The following is a 22,393-nucleotide window of genomic DNA, read 5'->3' as shown; positions in this document are numbered from 1 at the left end:
ATCTCATCTCATCTCATCTCATCTCATCTCATCTCACCTCATCTCATCTCATCTCATCTTATCTTTGAGAAAAAGCAAGAGAGTGCACATGAGCAGGGGAGGGGCAGAGGGAGAGAGAGAAAATCTTAAGCAGCTCCATGCTCAGCACAGACCCCAGCTCGGGGCTTGATCTCATGACACTGGGATCATGACCTGAGTTGAAATCAAGAGTCGGATGCTCAACCAACTGAGCCACCCAGGCACCCCACAAAGTACCATTTTATTTTATTCATTTTATTTTTTAATTACGATTTTTTTTGAAGTGTTTATTTATTTTTGAGAGAGAGACAGAGCGTGAGCAGGGGAGGGGCAGAGAGAGAGGGAGATACAGAATCTGAAGCAGGCTTCACGCTCCAGGCTGTCAGCACAGAGCCTGACACGGGGCTCAAACTCACACCCATAAGATCATGACCTGAGCCGAACCTGGATGCTTAACCCACTGAGCCGCCCAGGGGCCCCCACAAAGTACCATTTTAAATTGAGAGTGATTCTCACTGTTCTATTGTGCTATGGCCTTTATTCTTAGTTCTTTTTATTTTCTTCATCCCTAAGAGATGCCCTGCCTTCAAGCCTTTTCTCACTGACACAGCATATCACACCCAAGACACCACGTGCTATGGCACAAGAGCCTGTGTCCTGCCCCTCCCCCGACCACAAACACCCTGCCACCCCAAACCGCCCAGTACAAATGCTCCTTCTCATTATGTCAGAAGCAGATGTTCAGAAAGACCCTTCCACTGTCTGGCTTCACTGGAAGTCATTCTCTGCTTCCTTTTCACTTAAGGAAAAAGGTACGTTACAGCCTTTTGCTATGATATAAAAATGACGGCTGGTATTTTCTACATTATTATATATTCAGTTATTTTCTAATCAGGAAAGGGCTGTGTATTAAACCTGCTAGAGGAAAGGGCAGCTAGACTGGCTTACTTCTTTCCTACACCCCATCATGGAAAACCCACATGACTTCCCCAGAGGCCATAACCAGACCTAACGAGCCCCAAGTCTCCATCTAGGGCGGGAAGCCAGGACAGACCCTTCCAGCATCATCTTTCCATCCTTAAAAAGGAGAAGTCAGAGGGATTTCTGGGGAGCCACCCTCCATGCACCTTCCCCGTCCACCTTTGCCCACCTAGAAGAGCTCTGCTCCAAAGAACAGCACCTCCATGGGCCACTTGGCTGCAGCAAATGAAACTACAGATCCTGGAGAAAGTGACCAGTTAATGAACTTGGAAGTCTTTAACTTCACCACCCACTTCCCTAGACATTGCAAAATATTTAAATAAGATAGAAAAACTAAGTCAAGCTAGAGCAACTAGCGGCTTTTCTCTTTCCCCAGCTGTGCGGGTTTTTAAAGCAGCAAGCCATAAAAAACACAGAATTGAATATTACTAAAGAAATTGGTGGCCAGCAATACTTGCTGTGTATAAATCGAATAGCTATTTGTTTATTTAGAATATTTAAAGAATATCAAGGTGGGGCAAGGTGGTCCAGACTGAGTGCTGACGTGTCCTTCCTCTTTGACACTTTATCTTCCAACCAGCTCGCCATGCTGGCAAGCGGTCAGAGTCCCGGGAAAAAGCCCACAGGGATGGGAGTCAATAGTTCCTTAGAAAATAATCCTCTGTCTGTGGCAGTAACAAAGTAGTACTTCTAAAAGGGGTGGGGGTGGGGCAGAAACTTCCAGATAAGCCCCTAGAGCATCCCATTGCACCAGGGAGTCTTCAGCTTTAAGTGCATGTTTTTTCCTTTGCATCTCTCCACTCAACAAGAGTAACAAACCTTCAACAGAACCTGGAAGGAAACAGAGCAAAACAGGAACAGTGGTAATTAATTTATCTGGTTGGTGGGTAATAGTTTCTTCTTGGAATCTAATATTTTGTAGATTTTTCAACAAGTGTTTAAGATTCTGATCACCATATTCTTTTTTTTTTTTTTTTAAGTCAATGGGCATTAATAAGAACCTATTACATTGTGCTAAGCACAGGGGTTATAAAAATGAACATTGCTGTCATGTCCTTAGGAGTTCAAGGTTGAGCAAATGAAACAGTCTCAAAATGTATAAACCAGTCCAGCGTGTTGATGCTATGACAGATGGACATACAAAGTGAAAGAGAATTCAGAGTAAAGTATTCACCAAAGTAATTCTAGATCTCCAGTTCTTTGGAGTTCTGGGGCTCAGTCACTTTACATAAAGGCCCCTTATCAGCCTCCTTTAACTTAAGAGTCACTAATCTGAGTTTGAAACACCTACACACCCTGCAGGGGACAATAGATTCATGGAACCCATTCTACTGCTTTAGGTGATGTCAAGGAAGAAGACTTTCCTCTACCCTCTTATGTTCAGCATTGAAGGCCTGCAAATTAAACTGACAAAATACAGATTAGCATGAGCAAAAAACAGATTTAATGACCGATTTATGCATGGAAGTTTACAAGGAAATGTGACTCAAGAAGGGGCTTAGCATCTTAATTGGAAATGGAAGAGGCAGGGGGCAGTTCTGGGAGAATAGGTGACCTGTTAGAAGGTTGAGGTAAAAGAGAACTTATGGAAAAACAAATGACTTTTTTGGAAAGAGAAATGGGCCCTTGGGGAATAGATGGGAGATTTGATAGTTTTGTGATATTATCTATCTGAGAAATTAGAGCTACTTTCGGGGAGCGGGTTGATGACAATTGAATTCTTTTGGGCGGCTCTGTTTTTAGGTAGGTAAAGGATTTCAGGAATTCATATGCCTTCGGCTCAAAGTAATTTTTATGCCACAGTGGCTTATTCTGGACCTCTTTCAGTGAGAAAGTACAAGCATGTGGGGCCACACAGAACTGACTGGAATCCCAGCCATGTCCATGCTAGTTCTGTGGCTTTAGGTAAGTCACTTCAATTCTTTAAGCACTAAACAGGAATAAGACTTTCATTTGAGATTTCGAAATAATGTACTTACAAAGTACTGATACAAAAAATGGCAAGTGGCAGATACTATTGTGGCCGTTTTAACCATTGTTATTTCAAGGCATAATCCCTTCCCTGCGAGAGCTTGCCATCTGGTTGAGAAGGGAATATTGGTGCTATTAAAAAGATAGTTTCCAAGGCAATATGATCCAAAGACCAAATGGGTGATCTGGAGCGAAGGCTGTGGGGTTCAGAGAAAGCCCCTGGGTGGTCTCAGTCGTGTGGGTGGCCATCTTGGTCCTTCCTCACTCATCCATGTTGGGTTCTCACTGAGCAACCCTGATTTCTAGGCTTGCCCGTGGATTCTCGCTCTGTGAGTTTATTACTGAAAATATCTGGCACCCGGCATGCACCCGCTTCTTTGCAAGTGTTAAGCACAGGGCTGTGTGCTGAATCTTTGAGCCCCATCAGTCCACCATCCAGGCACCGTCTTAGGCCTGGGGAGTGACAGGCATATTATGAGCAGACTCTTAGGAAACAAATATAGATTCTTAATTCCAAAACCAATTTCCAAATGCATTCCAGAAGCACACACAGAAATGAAGCCTGCTCCACAGAGTTAATACTGCTCACTTCCAGCTGATGGCAGGAGACAAGAGACACAGGACCGCCTAATGAGAACTGATCAGGATATTCTCTTTGGCGATAATAGCAAATGTAAAACAGTCAAACCTCAGACTCCCCTTCTGGTTGCTGTCGGATTTGTGTAATAAACTTGCACACAGACGCGCGCACACACGTATATATCCGTACAATTCAATTCCCCAGGGCATCTGGCCAAGCCCAGGCCCACTCTCTTGTTTTTAACAATAATATTTTCCATTTAATCTCTCTTAGAATTTTTGGAGGTTTTGTCCATTCCAAACTCAAAGGGAAAAAAATTAGCATTTAGATAGGATTGCACCGGCATTAAAATCAATTGAAATGAAAACAGAGGATCATGGGAGGGTTGAGATGCCTGGAATTTTTTCTATAGGATGATTCTAGTGTGACAGCCAGGGTGCCCAGTGACTCCCTTTCATTAGTATTCACTCAGATTTGTCCCCGGTGCCTCCTTCTTATACATCTTCCTCTCCGTGTTTTTTGGGGAATCACGGTTCTCATCACAGAGGGTCCTCCAAAGCTCCTGCTATGGATGGGATGGGATGGGTTGATGCGAAGGAGACACAGGTGTATGTATGGTCCTTTCTGTCCAGGATGTAGAAACATGGAGTGCCACTTGCCCACAGATGTGAAATAACTGCTCGATTCTTGGCCTGGCCCCAGGTCTCCACAGCCACACCCACTTGTCAGTGTCACACCCTCACCTTTCTCTAGCTCCCACATCCACTCTTCCCACAGCCCCCCACACTCATAGAAATCCGTTACAGGCCTTTACTGCTTCGGCAAGCTTTGGGACTCAAGCAGAAAGGACCCCAAGGAAGGAAACCTGGAAAGTCAACGTTAGCAAGGTGCCCCTTACTGACTACAAAGGTTCTTCAACAGGAGGTGTGTTAGCGGAGAAGCCCTACGCTTGTATATGATTCTTGTGTGAACAGAACAGACCCACATCCTAATTTGCCTCAGAGTCCTGTCTGCTGTCAGTTTGCGGCCAGTTGCAGGGTCCATCAGCAGCATTCAGAAGTTCCCCTAATCGCTGGTTCTGGCGGTGAATTCTCGAAACACAGGCTGACAACGGCGTTTACTGAGCTAGGTGCAGAGTGCTTGCTGCCCTCAGAGTGCCTGAAGGGCCAGACTCATGTTTTTCCTCCTTGTGCCTTTTACTGCAGCTCTCCTGGACCCAGCAGCCCATGGGAGTGAGGCCCTGTCAGTGCTGATGTGTGTAGTGGTGTTTTCCTGTCTCGCAAACCCATTTATCAAACAGCATGTGTTCCTCCCAGTTGCTCGTCAATATTTCCTTCCTTACTGTGCGCCCCTCTGTTCCCCTGGCCCCCGTGTCCACTGCCCCTCCGCCACCTTCCTGCTGCCCATTTCCGTTCCAGCCTCCCTGTCTGTCTCTGACTTGTTCCTTAGTATCTCTCCCCCTGGGAGCGTAACCTTTGATTCTTTTCTCCTCCAGGAAGATGATTTGAATGGGATCCACATTGTGGCCTTTGCAGAGAGGAGTGACCCAGGTAGGAAACCCCCAATCTTCCCCTTTGCACCTTGAGCAAGATCTGCCTTCTCACCTTTGCCGGCCCTCATTCCTTTCTCTTCCCTCACTTCCCGTCTGCAAGGCGACTGCAAGATATTGGGCACCCCCTGGTGGTCGCCTGTTACGTAGGACTTCATTTTCAGTTGTGCTCGTGGCTAAGGGATGTGGATGAATCATAACCTCATTCTGTTCTGCTTAGCTGGCCAAACTAGGAAGGAGCACTGAGTACTGGGGAGGATATGAAAACATCCTAGCTTTACAGGGTGTGTGTGTGTGTGTGTGTGTGTGTGTGAGACAGAGAGAGAGAGAGAACTTCTGTTCACATTAAAAGTTTATTTACCAGTGTTGTGATCTAGCCTATATAAATAACAATCCTACATTAGAATTACAACAAATGTACCCTTTGGTTTGTAAAATCCTGTATGTGCTTGGGAGACTTCATAGAAAATATCCCCTCAAATAATGAGAACTGGACAAAACTAGCAGTTAATTTCTAAAGTGCAAAATAACCCTATAAATGGATGAGTAACTTGGTTTTATTTGGGAACCTGGATGACTATTTCCTGGCTTCACTCTTTTTTTTTAATTAATTAATTTATTTTGAGTGGGGGTTGGGGGCAGAGAGAGGGAGAGAGAGAATCCCAAGCAGTCTCAGTGCTGTCTGCACAGAACCCAACCGTGAGATCATGACCTGAGCTACGATCAAGAGTCAGACGCTTAACCGACTGAGCACCCAGATGCCCCTTGGCTTCACTCTTTTTCACATCCGTGAAGAGTGAAGTGCAGGAATAATCAATATTGCCGGCGGTAAAATGCTAGGTCCCTTTGGCAATGCCCTGTGAGATAAATCGTCCCCAAAGGGAAAGTGTGAGTGGACATTCTGAAGTGTGTTTGGGGAGACCTGGCAAATCCAGATTGCAACCAGAGAAGGCAGGGAATTTCATTTAGGATGGCTAAACAGCCAGGCCTTGGGCCATAAGGTGCCCGGGCAGGGATTCCAAACCTGCCAGCACAGAGAAGCACAAGCACCGAAGCCACCTGGGGCTGATTATAACAGGACATTCAGAAACCTGTAATTTCACAGAACTCCGAGGTGAGTTAGTTAACACAGCATTGGGTTTGGGAACTGCCGCTCCAGGCAATGTAGGACTGTGGCCTTTGCCTGGGGCCTCTTGTATACTCATAGAGACGACCAGGAAGCTCCGAGAAGCTGAGCAAACTTCCCACGAGGACACAAGGAATTAGTGGTAGGTCATGAGGGAGCCAGAGATGGTCTTGGCCATCACTGCTTACCTAGTCCTTGTGCAGTGCCTTGATGAATAGTAGATACTCAATAAACAGCTGTCAGGAGGTGATCAGATCAGCACATGACTGACCAAGACTGAGCCCCAAGACTCCACTGCCATGCTGTTAATACATTATCAGCCTGTGTAGTTCTTACAGATTGAGACTTAAATGTTGTTATCATACAATTTTTAATCAAACTTGATAATCCCTACATGACAATATTCACTTTAAAAAATAGTTTTTATTGCTTATTTATTTTTGAGAGAGAGAGTGGGAGCAGGGAGGGGCAGAGAGAGAGAGGGAGACACAGAATCTGAAGCAGGCTCCAGGCTCTAAGCTGTCAGCACAGAGCTCGACATGGGGCTCAAACTCACAGGCCATGAGATCATGACCTGAGCCGAAGTTGGGTGCTTTAACCGACTGAGCCACCCGGGCGCCCCAACAGTATTCACCTTTTTAAAGTGTGTGATTTGGTGTAGCTTTAATATATTCACAAAGCTGTGTTCTATCTAGTTCCAGAATGTTTTCAGGCCCTCAGAAGGAAAGCCCACGCCCATCAGCAGTGGCTCCCGTTTCTCCTCCCCCAGCCCTGGGCAGCCACTACTCCACTTTCTGTCTCCATGGATTTGATTATTCTGGACATGTCATAGAAGTGGAATTATGTAATCTGTGGCCTTTTACGCCCGGCACCTTTTGCTTGGCCTAATGTGTTCGAGGTTCTCCATTATGTAGCATGCATGCATCAGTAATTCACTCCGTGTTAGGGCCAAACACTGTTCCATTGTATCAAGACCAAATGTATGCTCCAAATTATCTGAGGGTTTCCTCCTCCCCTTTTTTTTTTATTAAAAGTTCTGAACGTCCACTCTGTCTCAGTTTTCCCATCACTGACTTGCAGAGTTGAAAAAACTCTCCCAGGATATCTAGTCTTTGACTGAAAAAGAAATGCCCGAATGGTTCCAGCTTCTCTCCACAGTTTCTGGCTACCCCTCTGCCCCTGGAGGAGAAAATAGCAAAGGAAGCCAATTGCCCAGGGTTTACAAGGTATAATCAAACAGAGTCGGATTCCTGGTGTTGTGTGAACAGAGATGGAATTGCCATCAGCAGCAGTGTGCTGGCCAGACTCAGGGTGGGGGTGGGGGGGCTTCCTCCCTCCCCCCAGCCACCCTGCCCCACCTGCTCCCTTCCAGGATGGTGGGGGAAGCCTGTCTGGCTCTTCGGAACAATGGAACAAAGAGGCCTCCAAGAAGTTGTAGGAACCTGTTTGACAGAGATTGCTGCTGTAATGAATCAAGCTCCTGAAACTACTTTCACCTCCTCCCTGCACAAATATCCCTGGGCCCAAAGCTGTGTCTTTCCCCAAAGGAGCCCAAGCTTGGGCTTGTTACTGAGAAGCGGGAAGAAATGCACTGAAAGAGGGGGCGTGTGGTCTCGTAGCAGATTTTTTCATCAAGGGAGGGCCTGGCCCACTCAGGCCTAGGAAAGGGAAAGGCTTTTCTGCGAAAGTCCAGACTGTGTGGCTAGTCAGTCATTATCCGAAGGTCACTGATGTGTAACCCGGGGCTGAGGGGCCTGGCTGCAGGACTAGGAATTTCATTCCTGCCCAGACAGTGGTTGCTCATATACCTTTGCTCTTGCTAACAAGCTGTACATGGCCGATTGCCCCAACCAAATCCTTACCCGCTGGCCAAAGAACGATCATACGTCCAGGAAGTGCATACGATTCTCCTTAAAGAGCTAACAGTCTTGAGGAAACACGCTATATGGAGATGACCTCATCCGGTCCCCAAAGCCACGCTGCGATATATGTGCGATTATTGTCAACCCAGCTCAGATGAGAAAAGCGGGTTTTAGAAGTTAAATGACCCAAATCACTTGCTGTATCTAAGCCAAGATTCAAATTCCAGCAGGCTTTCTTGACCTCCGAATCCATCCTGATTATGATGAAATAAATGGTCATGATCACTTGTCTGCTTATGAGACAGAACGGGCGTCCTGTTTTGTTCCCATTTTACAACTGAGGAAGCTGAGGCCAGGGTGGCCTGCTGGGGGAAGCAGAGCAGGAATGAGCTGTGAAGGCTTCCTTCACAGGAAGGCCTTGCTGCAGACTTGGGGGCCCCTCCCATTTACCACCTCAATGACCTCCAGTGATCACTCGGCCCGCCCTCCTTCCTCTCTGCTGCCCTTCACCACCCCCTCCACCTCCACCATGTGAAAGACACAGAGAAGTTCCGTAGTGTGTGCTCGAGATCACATGGCCAGAGGCAGAGCAGACACAGGAGCTTTGATTTCTTGCCGGGGCAACTGAGCACCCTACCTGCCGGGCCACCTGGCCCTAGACAGGCTCTGAGCATGCGCAATGCAGCTGGAATGCGGAGATGGGGAGGGGGCAGGGAGGGCAGGAGAAAGGGGGAAGTGAGAAGAGAGTGCCAAGTAAAGGAGGGAGGTCAGCCGTCCTCCCCGCTGTCCACTGATGTTCCCAGATTTGGAATACGACCGTCTATCCTAGTGATCTGGGTCCCTCAAGGGCTCTTCTCCAACCGGTCCTGACAATGCCAGCTGTGAGCTTGGTTCCCAGACTTCAGTGCCTGCTCTCTGGGCCCTGGAAGGACACGTCTGGCGCTCTGCTCTCGCCCCAGATCCCAGGCCCTGTGTGCGGCTCCATCTTCCTCCTCCAGAGCCTCTCCCGCTCCTGCGCTCAGGATGCCCCCGGAGCCACAGTTTGACAGGTTTGAAAACGAACGCCTCTCCTCTGCCGCCCCTAGATGTGTCTGCGTCAGGCTGACATCTTCTTTATAACACCTGCTGAAAGGTTCGCAGACTGGCGTTTCTACATGAGCGCATGCTGGATGGATATCCTCCAAGGGCCCAGGGAATATTCGCACTAACAAGCTGGAAACGCGAGGACGGGCTGCCGTGTGCAGATGCGGATTGGCCCCAGAATGAACGTCTCCAAGCCCTGTTCCAACCGGATTGCGACCGCCTGAGGTTCTTAGGAAATGCTTTTGAGACCAATTGTCTGCAGTGGGCATGCTGACTGCTTATTTGAGCTTCCAAATGCAAATCTGATTTATCGAACTTAGCATTTGGGGTTCTTGCTAAGTGCTAACTGTCCATGTATCACAACCCTATGTACTAGGTATGGTCCTTATCATCTTCCCTGATGTACAGATGAGGAAACAAAGGCATGGAGAACTTAAATAACGTCACCAGGTCACATAGCTAAGAAGTGGTCGAACTGGGGCTCAAATCCAGGCCCCCAGCCCTTGGGCTTGGCTCTGAGATACACAGGTCTCTGCCAGACAGAGCCCTGGCTCCTGTCACGGCTGGGACTGTCCCCCAGGGCTTGGTCAGCCTCATTCCCACCAGATCCTCCCTGCCTGGGAGGAGGAGAGCATAATCACCAGTTTCCCCTCCCACAGAGCTGTGATTCCCAGAGGCCTCTCGCCTGCCGTGGGAAACATGGCTCCACACTGGCCCTCAGCGCTGGGTCATGGGACGTCAGGTTCCAAGCCTGTGTGGCAGGGAGGGAGTCACAGTTCTCACAGTGCCAGGTCCCTCTTCTTTATTTAGGTCGATCTCTGAGACTCCAGTCACACTCAGGGACACCGCTGAGTTAGCCAACCAAACACACTGGGGCTGGGAGGAAGAGGGGCGCGGCCCTGTCCACCTGCTCCAGAGGACGCTGCCCCCATGCTGTTTCCTGGAGCCCCGTGCTTCCCTACTATTGAAGCTTTCACAGCTTGCAAATCTCAGGCACAACTTTGAGGGAAGAAGATGGCAACAGCTTTGGTAGGAGTGCCGAACTCTCAGAGGGAAAACGACAGCGGAAATGGCTCTAGACGTGCAGCCCAAAAACCTGAGTTACAGTCCTGGCTCTGCCCCTTGCTCTCAGGTGACGCCGGGCAAGCCACATACTCTCCTTGTGTCTCAATTCCATCCTCTTTAAAATGGAGATACTAAGATCTTCCTAACCCCATCAGGACCAGATGTGAAGATTAAATGCAGAGACTAGTCCTGTAGTTGTTTTGGTGTCTAAATAACTACTGGCCCCCCAAAAGCACAGAATAATATTTCCTCCTTTTTTTTTTTAAATCTAGCTTTTTAAAAAATCGTGGACTATTCCTTCTGAAAGATACATGGGGGTGCCCTGGCGGCTCAGTCGGTTAAGCATCCACTTCTTGATTTTGGCTCAGGTCATAATGTCACGGTTGTGAGATTGAGCCCCTCGTAGGCTCTGCCTGAGAGATTCTCTCTCTCCTTCTCCCTCTGCCCCTCCCCCACGCACACACACGCCCACTCTGCACACACATTCTCTCTGTCCCCCCCCCCCCCTCCAAAAACAATTAAAGATATACGGCCACACTCTTACAAGGTCTCTAAGCTTAGTGCATCACTGATGAAGTAAACATTTATTCATTTCAAACCCACCTATTTATTCATGTGATTCCAATTGTGGGCTCATCTTCTGCTTTACATCGAATAACAAAAGTGAAATATGGCTTCCTACGCCTGCCTTCCTGGTCAGAAAGGGAGGGTCCATCATGGCTGTTTCTCTTTCCCAAGACACCTGCTTGGACACCTGTTTTACAAAGAAACAGAAGCTGTCCTTAAGGAATATCCAAGTTAGCTTAATGACTTTAAAACAAAGGAGACAAACCTTGCTCTAACCCACATATTGAGGCAAGATTCTCATAGCTACACCTACTGGCACAGCCACCCTGAAGCCTTCAGTCATAGAGTCATTAACAGGGGCCAGAAGGAGCCACCCCATCACATACTGTCTCCCCGTGTAACTTCCTATGAGTCTGTCTTCTCTATTGCATGGGGCCAAGACTGTATCTAACCCACCACTTGCACCCAGATCATTGTATTTATTACCGATGCATTGAATGGAGAGATGAATGGTCAAATTCCTTGTATTCAAGCAGAAGAATCCAGATGATTTAGGAATAACGGCTAAAGCTTACTATGTGCCACGCACCATCTCAGTGCTTTAGAGGTATGAACTCATGTAACCTACAACCACCTTATGAAACAGGTACTATGATTATCATCATCCCATCTTTACAGATGAGGAACCAAGACTTGCCCTAAGTCACACTCAAAATGGCGGAACCTGGATTTGGACCAAGGTTGTTTGCCCCAAGGGTCCGTGTGTTTAAGCATCATGCCAGGCTCCTTCCGTCTGTTCTGTTCTTGAAAATGTCCAAGGAGGAGAAGGATTATGACCATTATGGAATTCGTCATCCTGAAAGTCAAAAAGCTGCCTTTGGATCTGGATGAGGTTTCTCTTGCTTTAATGTCAACCTCATTTATCCATTTATTACTGTGAATGTTTTCTGAGATTTCCTTACTCTATAGATGCAAAAATCTTTTATATTCCTAAAAATAAGCATTAAGCCAAAATTTTCACTTCTCTTGTTTATGTAAAAACTCCAGTCCATTTGATTTTTCTTGCAGAACCCAATTTTTATTCGTTCAGTTTTTTTATTTTTATCTCCAAGCCTGCTCTAGCATGTAGAATAGAAAAGGTTCCTGTACATAGCATTTCTTTGTATTTATTCCAACATTCTGTAGGGTTTTCCGTCAGAAAACTATAGTGCTATCTTGTGTGTTTAGTCATATTTTTTTAAGTTTTTTTTGAATTTATTTTTGACAGAGAGAGGCAGAGCATGAGTGGGGGAGGGGCAGAGAGAGAGAGAGAGAGAGAGAGAGGGAGGGAGACACAGAATCCAAAGCAGGCTCCAGGCTCTGAGCTGTCAGCACAGAGCCCGACACGGGGCTCGAACTCACGGACCGTGAGATCATGACCTGAGCCGAAGTCAGACGCTCAACCGACTGAGCCACCCAGGCGCCCCTGTTTAGTTGTAGTTCTGGTGACACCCTTGCCCCTTTGCAATACAGTGTCCAACTGGCTTCTTGCCTCCCTTTATGCGAGTTCATCTTTTGTATCTCGAGTTTAGTTTCTACTTGAATCAGGGTCTGTGTCATTGAATTTCATCCTCTGTGTGAATTTCTGATTTGTCAAGTTCACTTTAAAAAAAAAAAAAGTTTATTTATTTTGAGAGAGAGCAAGAGAGCATGAGTGAGTGTGGGGGAGGGGCAGAAAGAGGGAGACAGAGAATCCCAAGTAGACTCCGTGTTATCAGCAGAGAGCCCAAGGCGGGGCTTGATCCCACAAACCGTGAGATCACAACCTGAGCCGACATCAAGAGTCAGACACTTAACCTACTAAACCACCCAGGTGCTCCTCAAATTCACTTTTAAATTTGATTCTTACCTTCCAGAGTACTTCCTTCTGGCTGCTAAAACTAGTCATGGGAAGTGTTTTTGGAGAATTCTCCCTTGTGGTCTGTGTAATGATATATAACCCACAGATTCCCTGTTCTGTGGCACGGTTCTGTCCCCAGAGAAGGGAGATCCGTGGTGTCCAGATATCAGGAAATAGAACTGCGCCACAGAACAGGGAATCTGTGGGTTATGTATCATAATACGCAGTGCTCGACCTTCTCAGCCTCTCCTACAGGCACCAGGAGTAATATCCCCAGACCCAACTCCATCCAATCCCCACAATGACAATGAACTCTAAAGCCTGCGGCCCTATTCCTCACAAGGGTCTGTCCTAGAAGGTAACTCGTGATCTCCAGGTTTCCCTCGCTAACCGAACATTTGCTTTACATCACATTGCTTTTACAAAAGTCCTATGTTAACACCTGCTTTTGCTAATGAAAAGAAATCCAAAGAGGATTTTGGATTTTATAAAATGTTATTGCTTCTTCGCTTTACAGCATTTTGGTTCATAGGAACGTTCTACTTTTGGATATCAAGGGAGACCCGTAATTCAGAAACTAGGTGGAAAAATCACCCAGGCAGAGCATATCTCTGCTGGAAGAGTCTGCGGCCTCTTGACTACTAGCAGTAACTCTGCTCTCCAGATAGCAAGGCCTGAGGGGGCCCAGTCTGAATCTCACAGTTAGCAGCGTGAGCTAGTGACAGTGTGGGTGACTCCACCCACTCAGAGACGAATTGCTAAGGATCGCATGCATTTTGCCTGGAATGTATTGGCGATGAGGAAGGGCAGAGAAAAATCTTTACCAAGCAAAGGCTAGAGCTCCTGGAGAGGGGCGAGGCTTGTTAAACAGAGAAGAGCACCAAGTGCCTGGGACCTCAGCACAAGAAGAAACCTTTACAATGAAAGGGCAGTTACCAGACTGAATTAGGAGGCAGGTGGCCAGTTGCTTGTAGAGAGGGTGTACATTTCAGGCCACACATCAGCTAGGCCAGACATGGAACTTTATTGTCTAGAACCAAACCTGAATTGTACCCAGTGGGAACTGGGTCTGATCATCGATGCCCCCCACCCCAACCCTCACCCCACCATCCCTAGAGGTCTGGGGTCTTGCCGCTTCCCGGGGGCACAGACAGGTGCACTATTCACCTGGTTGGCATCGGCTGTGGTTGCATATGATCTCCAGCCCTTGTTCCCAGCAGGTCACCTCTGGTCCTGTCCATCCCAACTGTGGCATCGTCCATGTTCCTCAGAACCACAGAGAACTCGGTGGGGCCTCGGGACAGACCTTTCTGCCCCAGTGCTCCTGCACGGAGGGGTCCTCCAGGAGATTCGGGGGCCTTTCCATTTTCCTGAGTTTCATTCTGAAACAAAGCCTGAGGCCCCTATGCTCTGATTTTCCCTGGAAGTGTGGAGTTTCTGTGTGTGGACACACATGTACACACCAGCTTACATCTGTGCACACACACGTAAAAACACGTATGCGCAAACACATACATATGCACAGGCACAGAGCTCATTCTCAGATACTTCCCAGAGTCTCCACTCTTTGTTTCTAGTTTGGAGTCGGGTGGGGATGTAGTGGGGTTAGGGTGTGCTTTTCTTCCAAAACTTTTTGTTTCTGGTATAAATTTTATGCTCCCAGTCCTTAAAGGTTTAGGCTTAATTTTTTATTTTTATTACAAAAAAAAAAAACAAACAAACAAACCAAAAAACTGTGTTCTTGAGGCTCACAAGGCTTGTCTCTGCTTTTCTTATGAATCATCCCTCCCCTGGGGGCAATGAATGCTGCTGCCTGGTTGGGGGAAGGCAGACATACAAGGAAATGGTGAGGGAAGAAGAGAAACCCTATTTGCTATCTCAAAGCTATGAAACCAGCTGTAAATCAGAAGCATAATTTGAAAGTTTTAGAAATTCCAGGTTGTAGAAAATTAAGCATCCAGGCTACATGTTCTTGGTATGTAGAACTCAGGGATGGCAAATTACTGGTTTCCAAAGAGGGCACAGGGAACCGAGGACCAGGCAGGGGTTCCTCTGATCTAGGATTGTACTTGCTGACTCAAGCCTGGTCAGTTTTCATGTGCAGATTAGCCAATGGAGCCCAGCTTTGAGTTAAGAAGCAGCCGCTTCCCTGTGAACTTTTAATTTTTTTATTTAAAATTTTTATCATTTCCTTTGAGGAAGCTGCTTTGCGGCTGGAGTTCTCATCTGACTCATTTTATAGAATAATCCTATAATTAAGGGTATGCACCAAATAAGCCTAAGAAACCCTCGTGGAAAAACCACACTCCCTGCTCTTGGTGTTGGAAGCCATGTCTGTGCTGGGGTTACTCAGCCTTCTCGAATCCTGCTTCAGATGGTTACGAGTTCCTGGAAATCCTGAAACAGGTTGCCAGGGACAACACGGACAACCCTGACCTGAGCATCGTGTGGATTGACCCGGATGACTTTCCTCTGGTGAGTGGCTCAGACCCCAGCACCTTTGGCGGTCACCTTCACAGTCTCATGCTTGTGTTATTGTGAGTCCCGGGAGCATGAGCAGGGGGTGAAGCAGGAGACGCACTTGCAGAAACACGATGACCACCCCCATCCAGTGTGGGAGACCTTGGCCACTGGGGCAACACTGACTTTCGCACTGACACGATTAGACCCAGCACTCACCTCCCTGGAGACCAGGGGTTCCTCCGGCCCACCCACGCAAGTGAGCGGGGTGAATTTCTTCTGCTAGCACGTCCATTGCTGTCCCCATCCCACCACCTCCCTTGCTATCGCCTCCTTCATGTTCTGGGGGAGGGGGGAGCGTCATTCCAAGGGAACCAGCGTTACTAAGAAATTAAAATCAGACCTGAACATTTTGCATGGAGTTAAGAACTTCATGGAGAGAAGGAGCAAATTCTTGGAGGGCAAAGACCATCTGCCACGTGCATTGTGTTCTCCCAGGTCCTAGCATTGTATCTAGCACATGGTGAATGTGTAAGAAAATTAAAGTCCAAACTCTTGCTGGTGTCAGTGATCAACGGCCAGAAAGCCTTGATTATGCCTATTTTTATTTTATTTTTTAATATGTTTGAGACAGAAAGAGAGAGGGAGGAGAGGGGGCAGAGGGAAAGAGAGAGAGAATCCCAAGCAGGCTCCACACTCAGCGTGGAGCCCGATGGGGGTGCTCGATCTCACGACCCTGGGATCATGACCTGAGCCAGTTTTTTCAAATTTTATTTGAGAGAGAGAGAGGGTTATGCTTACTTCTAAAGAGAATAATAAACAGAATTCGTACAGCACACGAGCCCAGTGGTCGTGATAATGGATGTAACTAATTTACTCTACTGTATGCTTGGAACCATAGTAAATTCTTCACACGGACCATCTCATGTAATCCTCCTGACAACACTATGAAGTAGGGACTATCATAATCCCTGTATGACAGATGAAAAGAAAAACAGCTGGCGAGGTTGAAGCTACTATGTGGTAGACTTGATATCCTGACCCAGGACTATGTGATGCCAAAGTTTTGCCTGCTAGTCAGTGGACTTTAGGATGAGCCAGCTGCTGGTGACCAGTACACATTTAGTTATCATTAGATTACAAACGATAACTTGTCTTCTTCCCGAAATTACCATTTGTTGCATAGGACACAACGGATCAAATCATGATTAAATAGTCAAAATGGAGGGGATTTCATGAGTTTGAGGGTCCTGAAACCCAACCCTACATACAGAGCAAGTGAATCGAAGGCAGAGACTCTCCTGACACCTGAGGTCACTGTCATCATTCTGGGTAATCGTAACAGAGTCTTGGCCTCATAAGATCCTAGATATTATGACATTTTTTAGTTAGCCTCTGCCAGACTGTATTTCTAGTTTACCCGGACTGTTTTGTTATGCAGGCTTGCAGATGGCCAGCAGCTCTCCCAACCTGCCCTGTGTGTTTGTTTATCTTGGTTTTTACAAAGGAGAAATCTTTAGACTGTCCCGACATCCAGGTTCCCGACTATCCCTGGTCCCCATCAAGCCATATATTTGCCTTGGAGACTTTCTGTCATTGATCATTTGCACTGTCTTAGCCCCACGGCCCCTTATTCCTTTAGTACCCCACCCAGGCTAGTCCATGTGGATCCCAAGCCTGGCAACGTACGCCTCCCCCGCCACCAACCCTTTTAATTGGATGGCACTTCACTACCTTCCCAGCCACCTCGTGGATCAGAGTAGTGCAAGGTAAGGGATTTTTAAATGGGCCACTGAAAGAGAAGTGGGGGAAAATGGCTCTCTCGCCACACATAAACTATAAAAGAGCCACAAGTAATTTGGGAATCAACGTCAGACCATCTCTGTAATATTCTTCCTTACAGCTGTAGAAGATTTTATATTACATGTTTTCATAGTTTGTGTTATAACATCTTGTTTTCATACTTATTTAAAGTGCTTGAGGGCTGAGGCCAAGTCTTCAGTTTTCAAAGTGCCCGCAGATGTTTTGGAGACCTTTAATCAATGGTGACCTATGATGATGGGATGGCAGGTGGGTCCAGCCACAAAATGTGGCCTTAACAGGGAATGCCCTCTGTCTGCCGTCTAATCTCATTTTTTTTGTTGTTGCTTCAGCTTGTTGCCTATTGGGAAAAGACTTTCAAGATTGATCTATTCAAGCCACAGATTGGGGTGGTGAATGTGACAGATGTGAGTATACCCCATGAAAGCTTGCTCAGGCACCCTCAGACTGTCCCGTCCTGACTGGGCCACCACATATACGAGTCTAGCCTGTCCCGAAATGAAAAACTTGCCGGTGTGGCCCAAGCCTAGTGTCTGAGCCAGTCTTAATCTATGGTTTCATGATTCACTTCCATGGGCACTTCCTTGGAAATGTATGGCCATATTTCCTTGCTTACAGGGCCAGCTGTCCTGTTTTACTATTTGGAGCTTTCCACCCAAGTAGCCTCTCCTGTGAATTTTCTCCCCAAGCACAACAAACTTTTTTAATGCAAAAGAACCCACACATGCAGCTTCCATTGCACAGTGGCTGGTCAGCAAGGGGGTTACAGGAGAAGGGGAGGAAGATCACATAGGAAGAGGGAGCCTCTTCTCACCATGCAGGTGCCATTGAACTGAGGGCAGGGAGGCAAGCTGGTGTGGTGGACTGGCAGAGCATGAGGAATTTTAGATCTCAGCCCAGATGTCTGATATGACTCCACCATAAAAAAAACAAAAAACACAAGGGGGCACAGATACAACAGATAATGGGCAAATAATGGACAGAAAGAGATGGTCACAGAGAAGTCATTAGAGCCCTAATTAATGGCGGTGGAAATGCTTGTGAATGGGGCCCAGGTAGCAATGTCCTTTTACCCTGTTGCTGGGAGTCTGGTCACCTGGGGAATTCTGTACTTATTTATTTTCGAAACTGCCTTTTAAATTAATAATAATAAACAAGTTTTAAAATTTGCTCAAGTTAAAACATTTTTAAGTAAAACAGCAGACGATAAGGTGAAAAGCAAAAGTATTTCCCACTGCCCTGACCTTCTACTTTTTCCCATTCCCCGAGGGAACCACTGGTAAGTGGTTTCATGGCCATCCTACCAGAAATGTTATATACATGTTTGTTCTTATTAAATAGGTGTCTTGTAGATATGCTCATGTAATCAGAGGGGGAAAAAACCAGTGCAAACATAATTACAACTCATAATAATACTTGATTTCAATACCCCTGGAAACCGCCCCAATCCTGGCCCTCCTCCCCATCCCAAGCACTTTCCACAGTAACGACCTAATGCTTGGGATAAGGAGAGCAGGCAGGTTAGGGTGGGGAGTGCTGGGGATCTGGAGGAACTACTCCAGGGTGGAGAAGCAAGGAAGAAATTCAGGGTGTGTGGGTGGGGGGAGGTGGCATCTTAAGGAGGGGCCGGGTTGAAGCAGCTGCCAGTCTCAGCATGCTGGGCTCCGCCCATTCCCCTGCCAACCCTCCACAGCCCTGCCTCCACACTCTTCCTCCTTCCCCAGAAACCGTTCTGCACAAACTACACACACACACACACACACACACACCCCTCCTTTTATCTTGCACAAGTGCGATACTACCCAGAGTGTTCTGCATTGAGGCTTTCACATTTAACAGTGTGCACATGTCCCTGACAACTGAGCCAGGCTGCTTGGACCCCTCTGGTCTGACTCGTCCTTCCTGCACTCACTCACTCACTCAGTCCCTCGGTCCCTCGGTCCCTCGCTGCAGGCCGACAGCGTCTGGATGGAGATCCCAGATGATGACGACCTGCCCACAGCTGAGGAGCTGGAAGACTGGATCGAGGATGTGCTTTCCGGGAAGATAAACACTGAAGACGACGACAATGAAGATGACGACAGGGATGATGACGACGATGACGATGACGATGACGACGACAATTCTGATGAGGATAATGATGACAGTGATGACGATGATGAGTAGCCCCCACCCCGGATGACTGATCAAAGCAAAATCACAGCTACACGACCATGCAGACAGCACGGCGGGGGACAGCACACAGCCCTGGCCTCCGCCCGCCGGCTCCTTCCCCCTTGCCCATCCCTTTCCCCAACCCCTTCTCATCAGGAGCTGTACCATTCAGCAAATGCCTCTAAACCCAGTAATCCCACTCAGCAGGAACAAGTGGGGGAATTATTGCCATGTGGACTGTCTTGATTGTCTTGGAAAAACTCTTGTTCTTTGCCAGACTGTCAGCGGTCGTAGCAGTGCTGGAATCCAGTGGTCTGGTCGAACAATCCCTGACACCGCTACTCAAGTTTACTTGTCTTTGATGTGACGGTAACAGAATGGACAGCTGGCAAACTCCGAGCATAGAGTGACCTTACAGTCGGAGCCCAGGGAGACCCGCAATTAATCCATTTGGCCCCCGTGCCTGGAACATCAGTGGGGATCCCTCCTCAAGGCAAGAGGTTCTCTCTTAGGGAGGGCTCAGCCTTAGAAACGAGTTTATAAATCAGTTAAACTGATTCTTTCAAGTGTAGGTGAGACCTTTATGAGCTCAGATCCAAGTGTTGGGATAGCTACCGGGAGGCCTTGAACCCCATGTGTACAGATATCACCATCATTTCTAGTACGTTAGGATCTGGGATCGGGGGTAGATTTGCTTTCTGAACTTCCCTTTAGCGACGACAAATCTTGCACTATGCACAAGGGGGTGGGGAAAGTGGGAGGATTACAGGTTTTTAATTTTTTCTTCTGGGTTCATGCCCCTGATTGAGTCAGCTGGCTTCCTAGTCTGAACTGGGATCTAGATACCCTTCTCTGTTGCTGCTAGTGAGCCCTCCCTTGGGGAGTGAAAGTTGGTTTATCTAGAGGTCAACCAATGCTCCATTTGTCAGCCCTCCCACAGTTGCACAGGACAATAGCTAGAGTTCATAATGGCGCCCTCAGGCACTGAGAGAATCCCAAAGTGCCTTCAAAACTATCTAGAAGTTACATTGTGCTTGATAGTTTTAGCAGTAAGTGTGCATTATAACGTTCTAATTTATTTTCTCAATCTTTTAACACGTGTTAGACATGGTGCAAATGCTTTGGAAATAGGGTAATCCTTGTATGGAATAGTAGCCAACTAACACTGCCATTAAACTTATACTTTGAAAATATTGAGACTATCTTGGAAATCCTCGCTTGGTTTTCCTGATCCTGCTCATTCTCTCTTGGTTCCTGTCCTACCTCTCTGTTCCCTCTGTTTTCCTTTCTGGCCTCTCTTTCCCTGCCTGCCCTTTAAATGATAGTGTTTCACAGTATCTCTTGACTCTAACTTTCTTCCAAGGTACTATCATCCGTGCCCATCAGCTACCACCTGTGGGCTAATGACGTCCAAGTCTGGGTCTCTAACCTTGACCACTCTCTTAGTTTTAGACCCCATTCATCTTGGTTTGGATGTTGCACAAGCAATGCAAACAACATGGCAAAACCCCAACTCATTACCTTCTCCCCTAAACTTCTCCTCCTCCTCTTCATGGAGTCCCATATTGGAAGAGTGGTATCACTGTGTATCCAATTGTCAAGGTGATCTGAAGGGGCTGCCTTCCCCTCTGCAACCATGGAATTTTGTGCATACCCCAAACCATGGAAATTGTCCTTGATTGTAACACATAGGAGCGCCTGGGTGGCTCGGTCGGTTGAGCATCCGACTCTTGGTTTCGGCTCAGGTTCATGGTTCGAGCCCCACACTGGGCTCTGTGCTGACAGTGCAAAGCCTGCTTGGGATTCTGTCTCTCTCCCTCTCTCTCTTTCTCTGCCCTTGCTGTGCTCTCTCTCTCTCTCTCACAGAATAAATAAATGAACTTAAAAAATCATTTAAATTGTAACATATTTATGTGCCTGTCTTTTCACTAAACTGTAGGCTTCTTGGAAGCAAGGAATTTATTTATCTTTGTATCCTCAGCAACTAGCACTTTATCCAGCACAAAGTACACACTCGTTTCTTGAACTGGTGGGTGAATGATTGATTCACCAGAATACGTATCATTCCCCAGCGCTGTTGGATAACAATGCTTACAAGGCCTCCCCTTCACAAAGCAAGGCAGACACTTCCCAAGCTGGACTATGTTGTGACCCAGCCAGACCCAACCACACCTCTAATAAGCTCTTGGGGAGGTAAATTTTCAAAGCAATCTTTGAAGCTAATCTTTCAAGTAGTCAAGGAATGTGGTCTGTCATGAAAGTGGTCTGTTCTCCAGCCCAGGAAAAATTCCCTGTTCCTGGAGGCTGAGTAATATGCATTAAGTCTAAATCATGTCGTGGTACTCCCATGTTAGAAGCACTGAGTGTTAAGTTAGTACTGTTTGTATGTAGTAGTGCTGTTTAGTTATTGGTCTAAAACCTCTTGAGCTGGTATTTATTGAATGTTTGGTGTGTGCCTGGAGCACGATGCTATGTGCTTTACATGTATTATGTCATTTAATCCTCACAAAGTTCTTATTCTCCCCATTTTACAGATGAGGAAGTGAAGACTCAGACGGCCCAAGGAATTTTCCCAGGGCCACACAAACACTTTAAAGGAGTATAAATGTAACTTCATTTTTATACTGAAATCAAGGATTTAAACTAAATCAAATTCCTTAAATTAAGCAATCAAAGGATCCCAGTTCTTTTCCTTGGATAGTGTCCTGAGATGGACGCAAGTGAATTTCCCACAATTCTTTTCGCTGCTTAAGCCAAGATATTCCTTCCCTGGAGGCCGTACTCAACTTTTCCCATATTTGAAATGGAGGTTAATTAGAACTGCAAGTTCTGGCCATCCTGTCGGGGAAAAAATTCATTGTGCTATCCAGAATGCACAATCATTTTCAGTGTATTTTTTTAAGTAACATCTCATAGCTAGAAATGAGCTGATCTTTTCCACAATAAGGCTGTGTACTGTCCAGGCCCTAGTGTGTATAATGCAGGAAGCCCATACTAGTAATGTCATTTGTCATAGATCATTACCAAGTAGCTTTTGATCAACAATCCTGATACATGCAGACATACTCACCCCTCGTAAGTGCTGGTGGGTCCTGGGGCTCTGCCTTCCAACTTCCCACTCCCACTGGGATTCTCCACCCTGCTCAGTGAGCAGCAGAATATTGTCCTCCAAGCTTATTTAGAAAACACAGATGCCCGTCTTGAGCCCAGACACCCTGATGTGCCATCTACAGAGCTGGAGACTGACCGTCTACATTTTAGAGTCACTGGGGACTGA

The 22,393-nt window shown here is 46.9% G+C and overlaps 1 protein-coding gene across 1 annotated transcript in view; it reads left to right on the top strand.

Annotated features, from left to right (window-relative positions):
* CASQ2 (calsequestrin 2) overlaps positions 1-20,870 on the top strand; it is a 63,545-nt gene extending 42,675 nt beyond the window's left edge. Inside the window, exons 8-11 of the mRNA XM_042953562.1 lie at positions 5,046-5,100; positions 15,056-15,156; positions 17,295-17,369; positions 18,916-20,870. Coding sequence (XP_042809496.1) covers positions 5,046-5,100; positions 15,056-15,156; positions 17,295-17,369; positions 18,916-19,128 — 444 coding nt within the window. The 3' untranslated portion in view covers positions 19,129-20,870. The remainder of the gene's footprint in view (positions 1-5,045; positions 5,101-15,055; positions 15,157-17,294; positions 17,370-18,915) is intronic.
* The last annotated feature ends 1,523 nt before the right edge of the window (positions 20,871-22,393 follow it).

The sequence above is a fragment of the Panthera leo genome, chromosome C1, assembly GCF_018350215.1.
Source record: "Panthera leo isolate Ple1 chromosome C1, P.leo_Ple1_pat1.1, whole genome shotgun sequence".
Lineage (NCBI taxonomy): Eukaryota > Metazoa > Chordata > Mammalia > Carnivora > Felidae > Panthera > Panthera leo.
The sequence above is the reverse complement of the archived record's forward strand: the minus strand, read 5'-3'. Positions and strand labels throughout refer to the sequence as shown.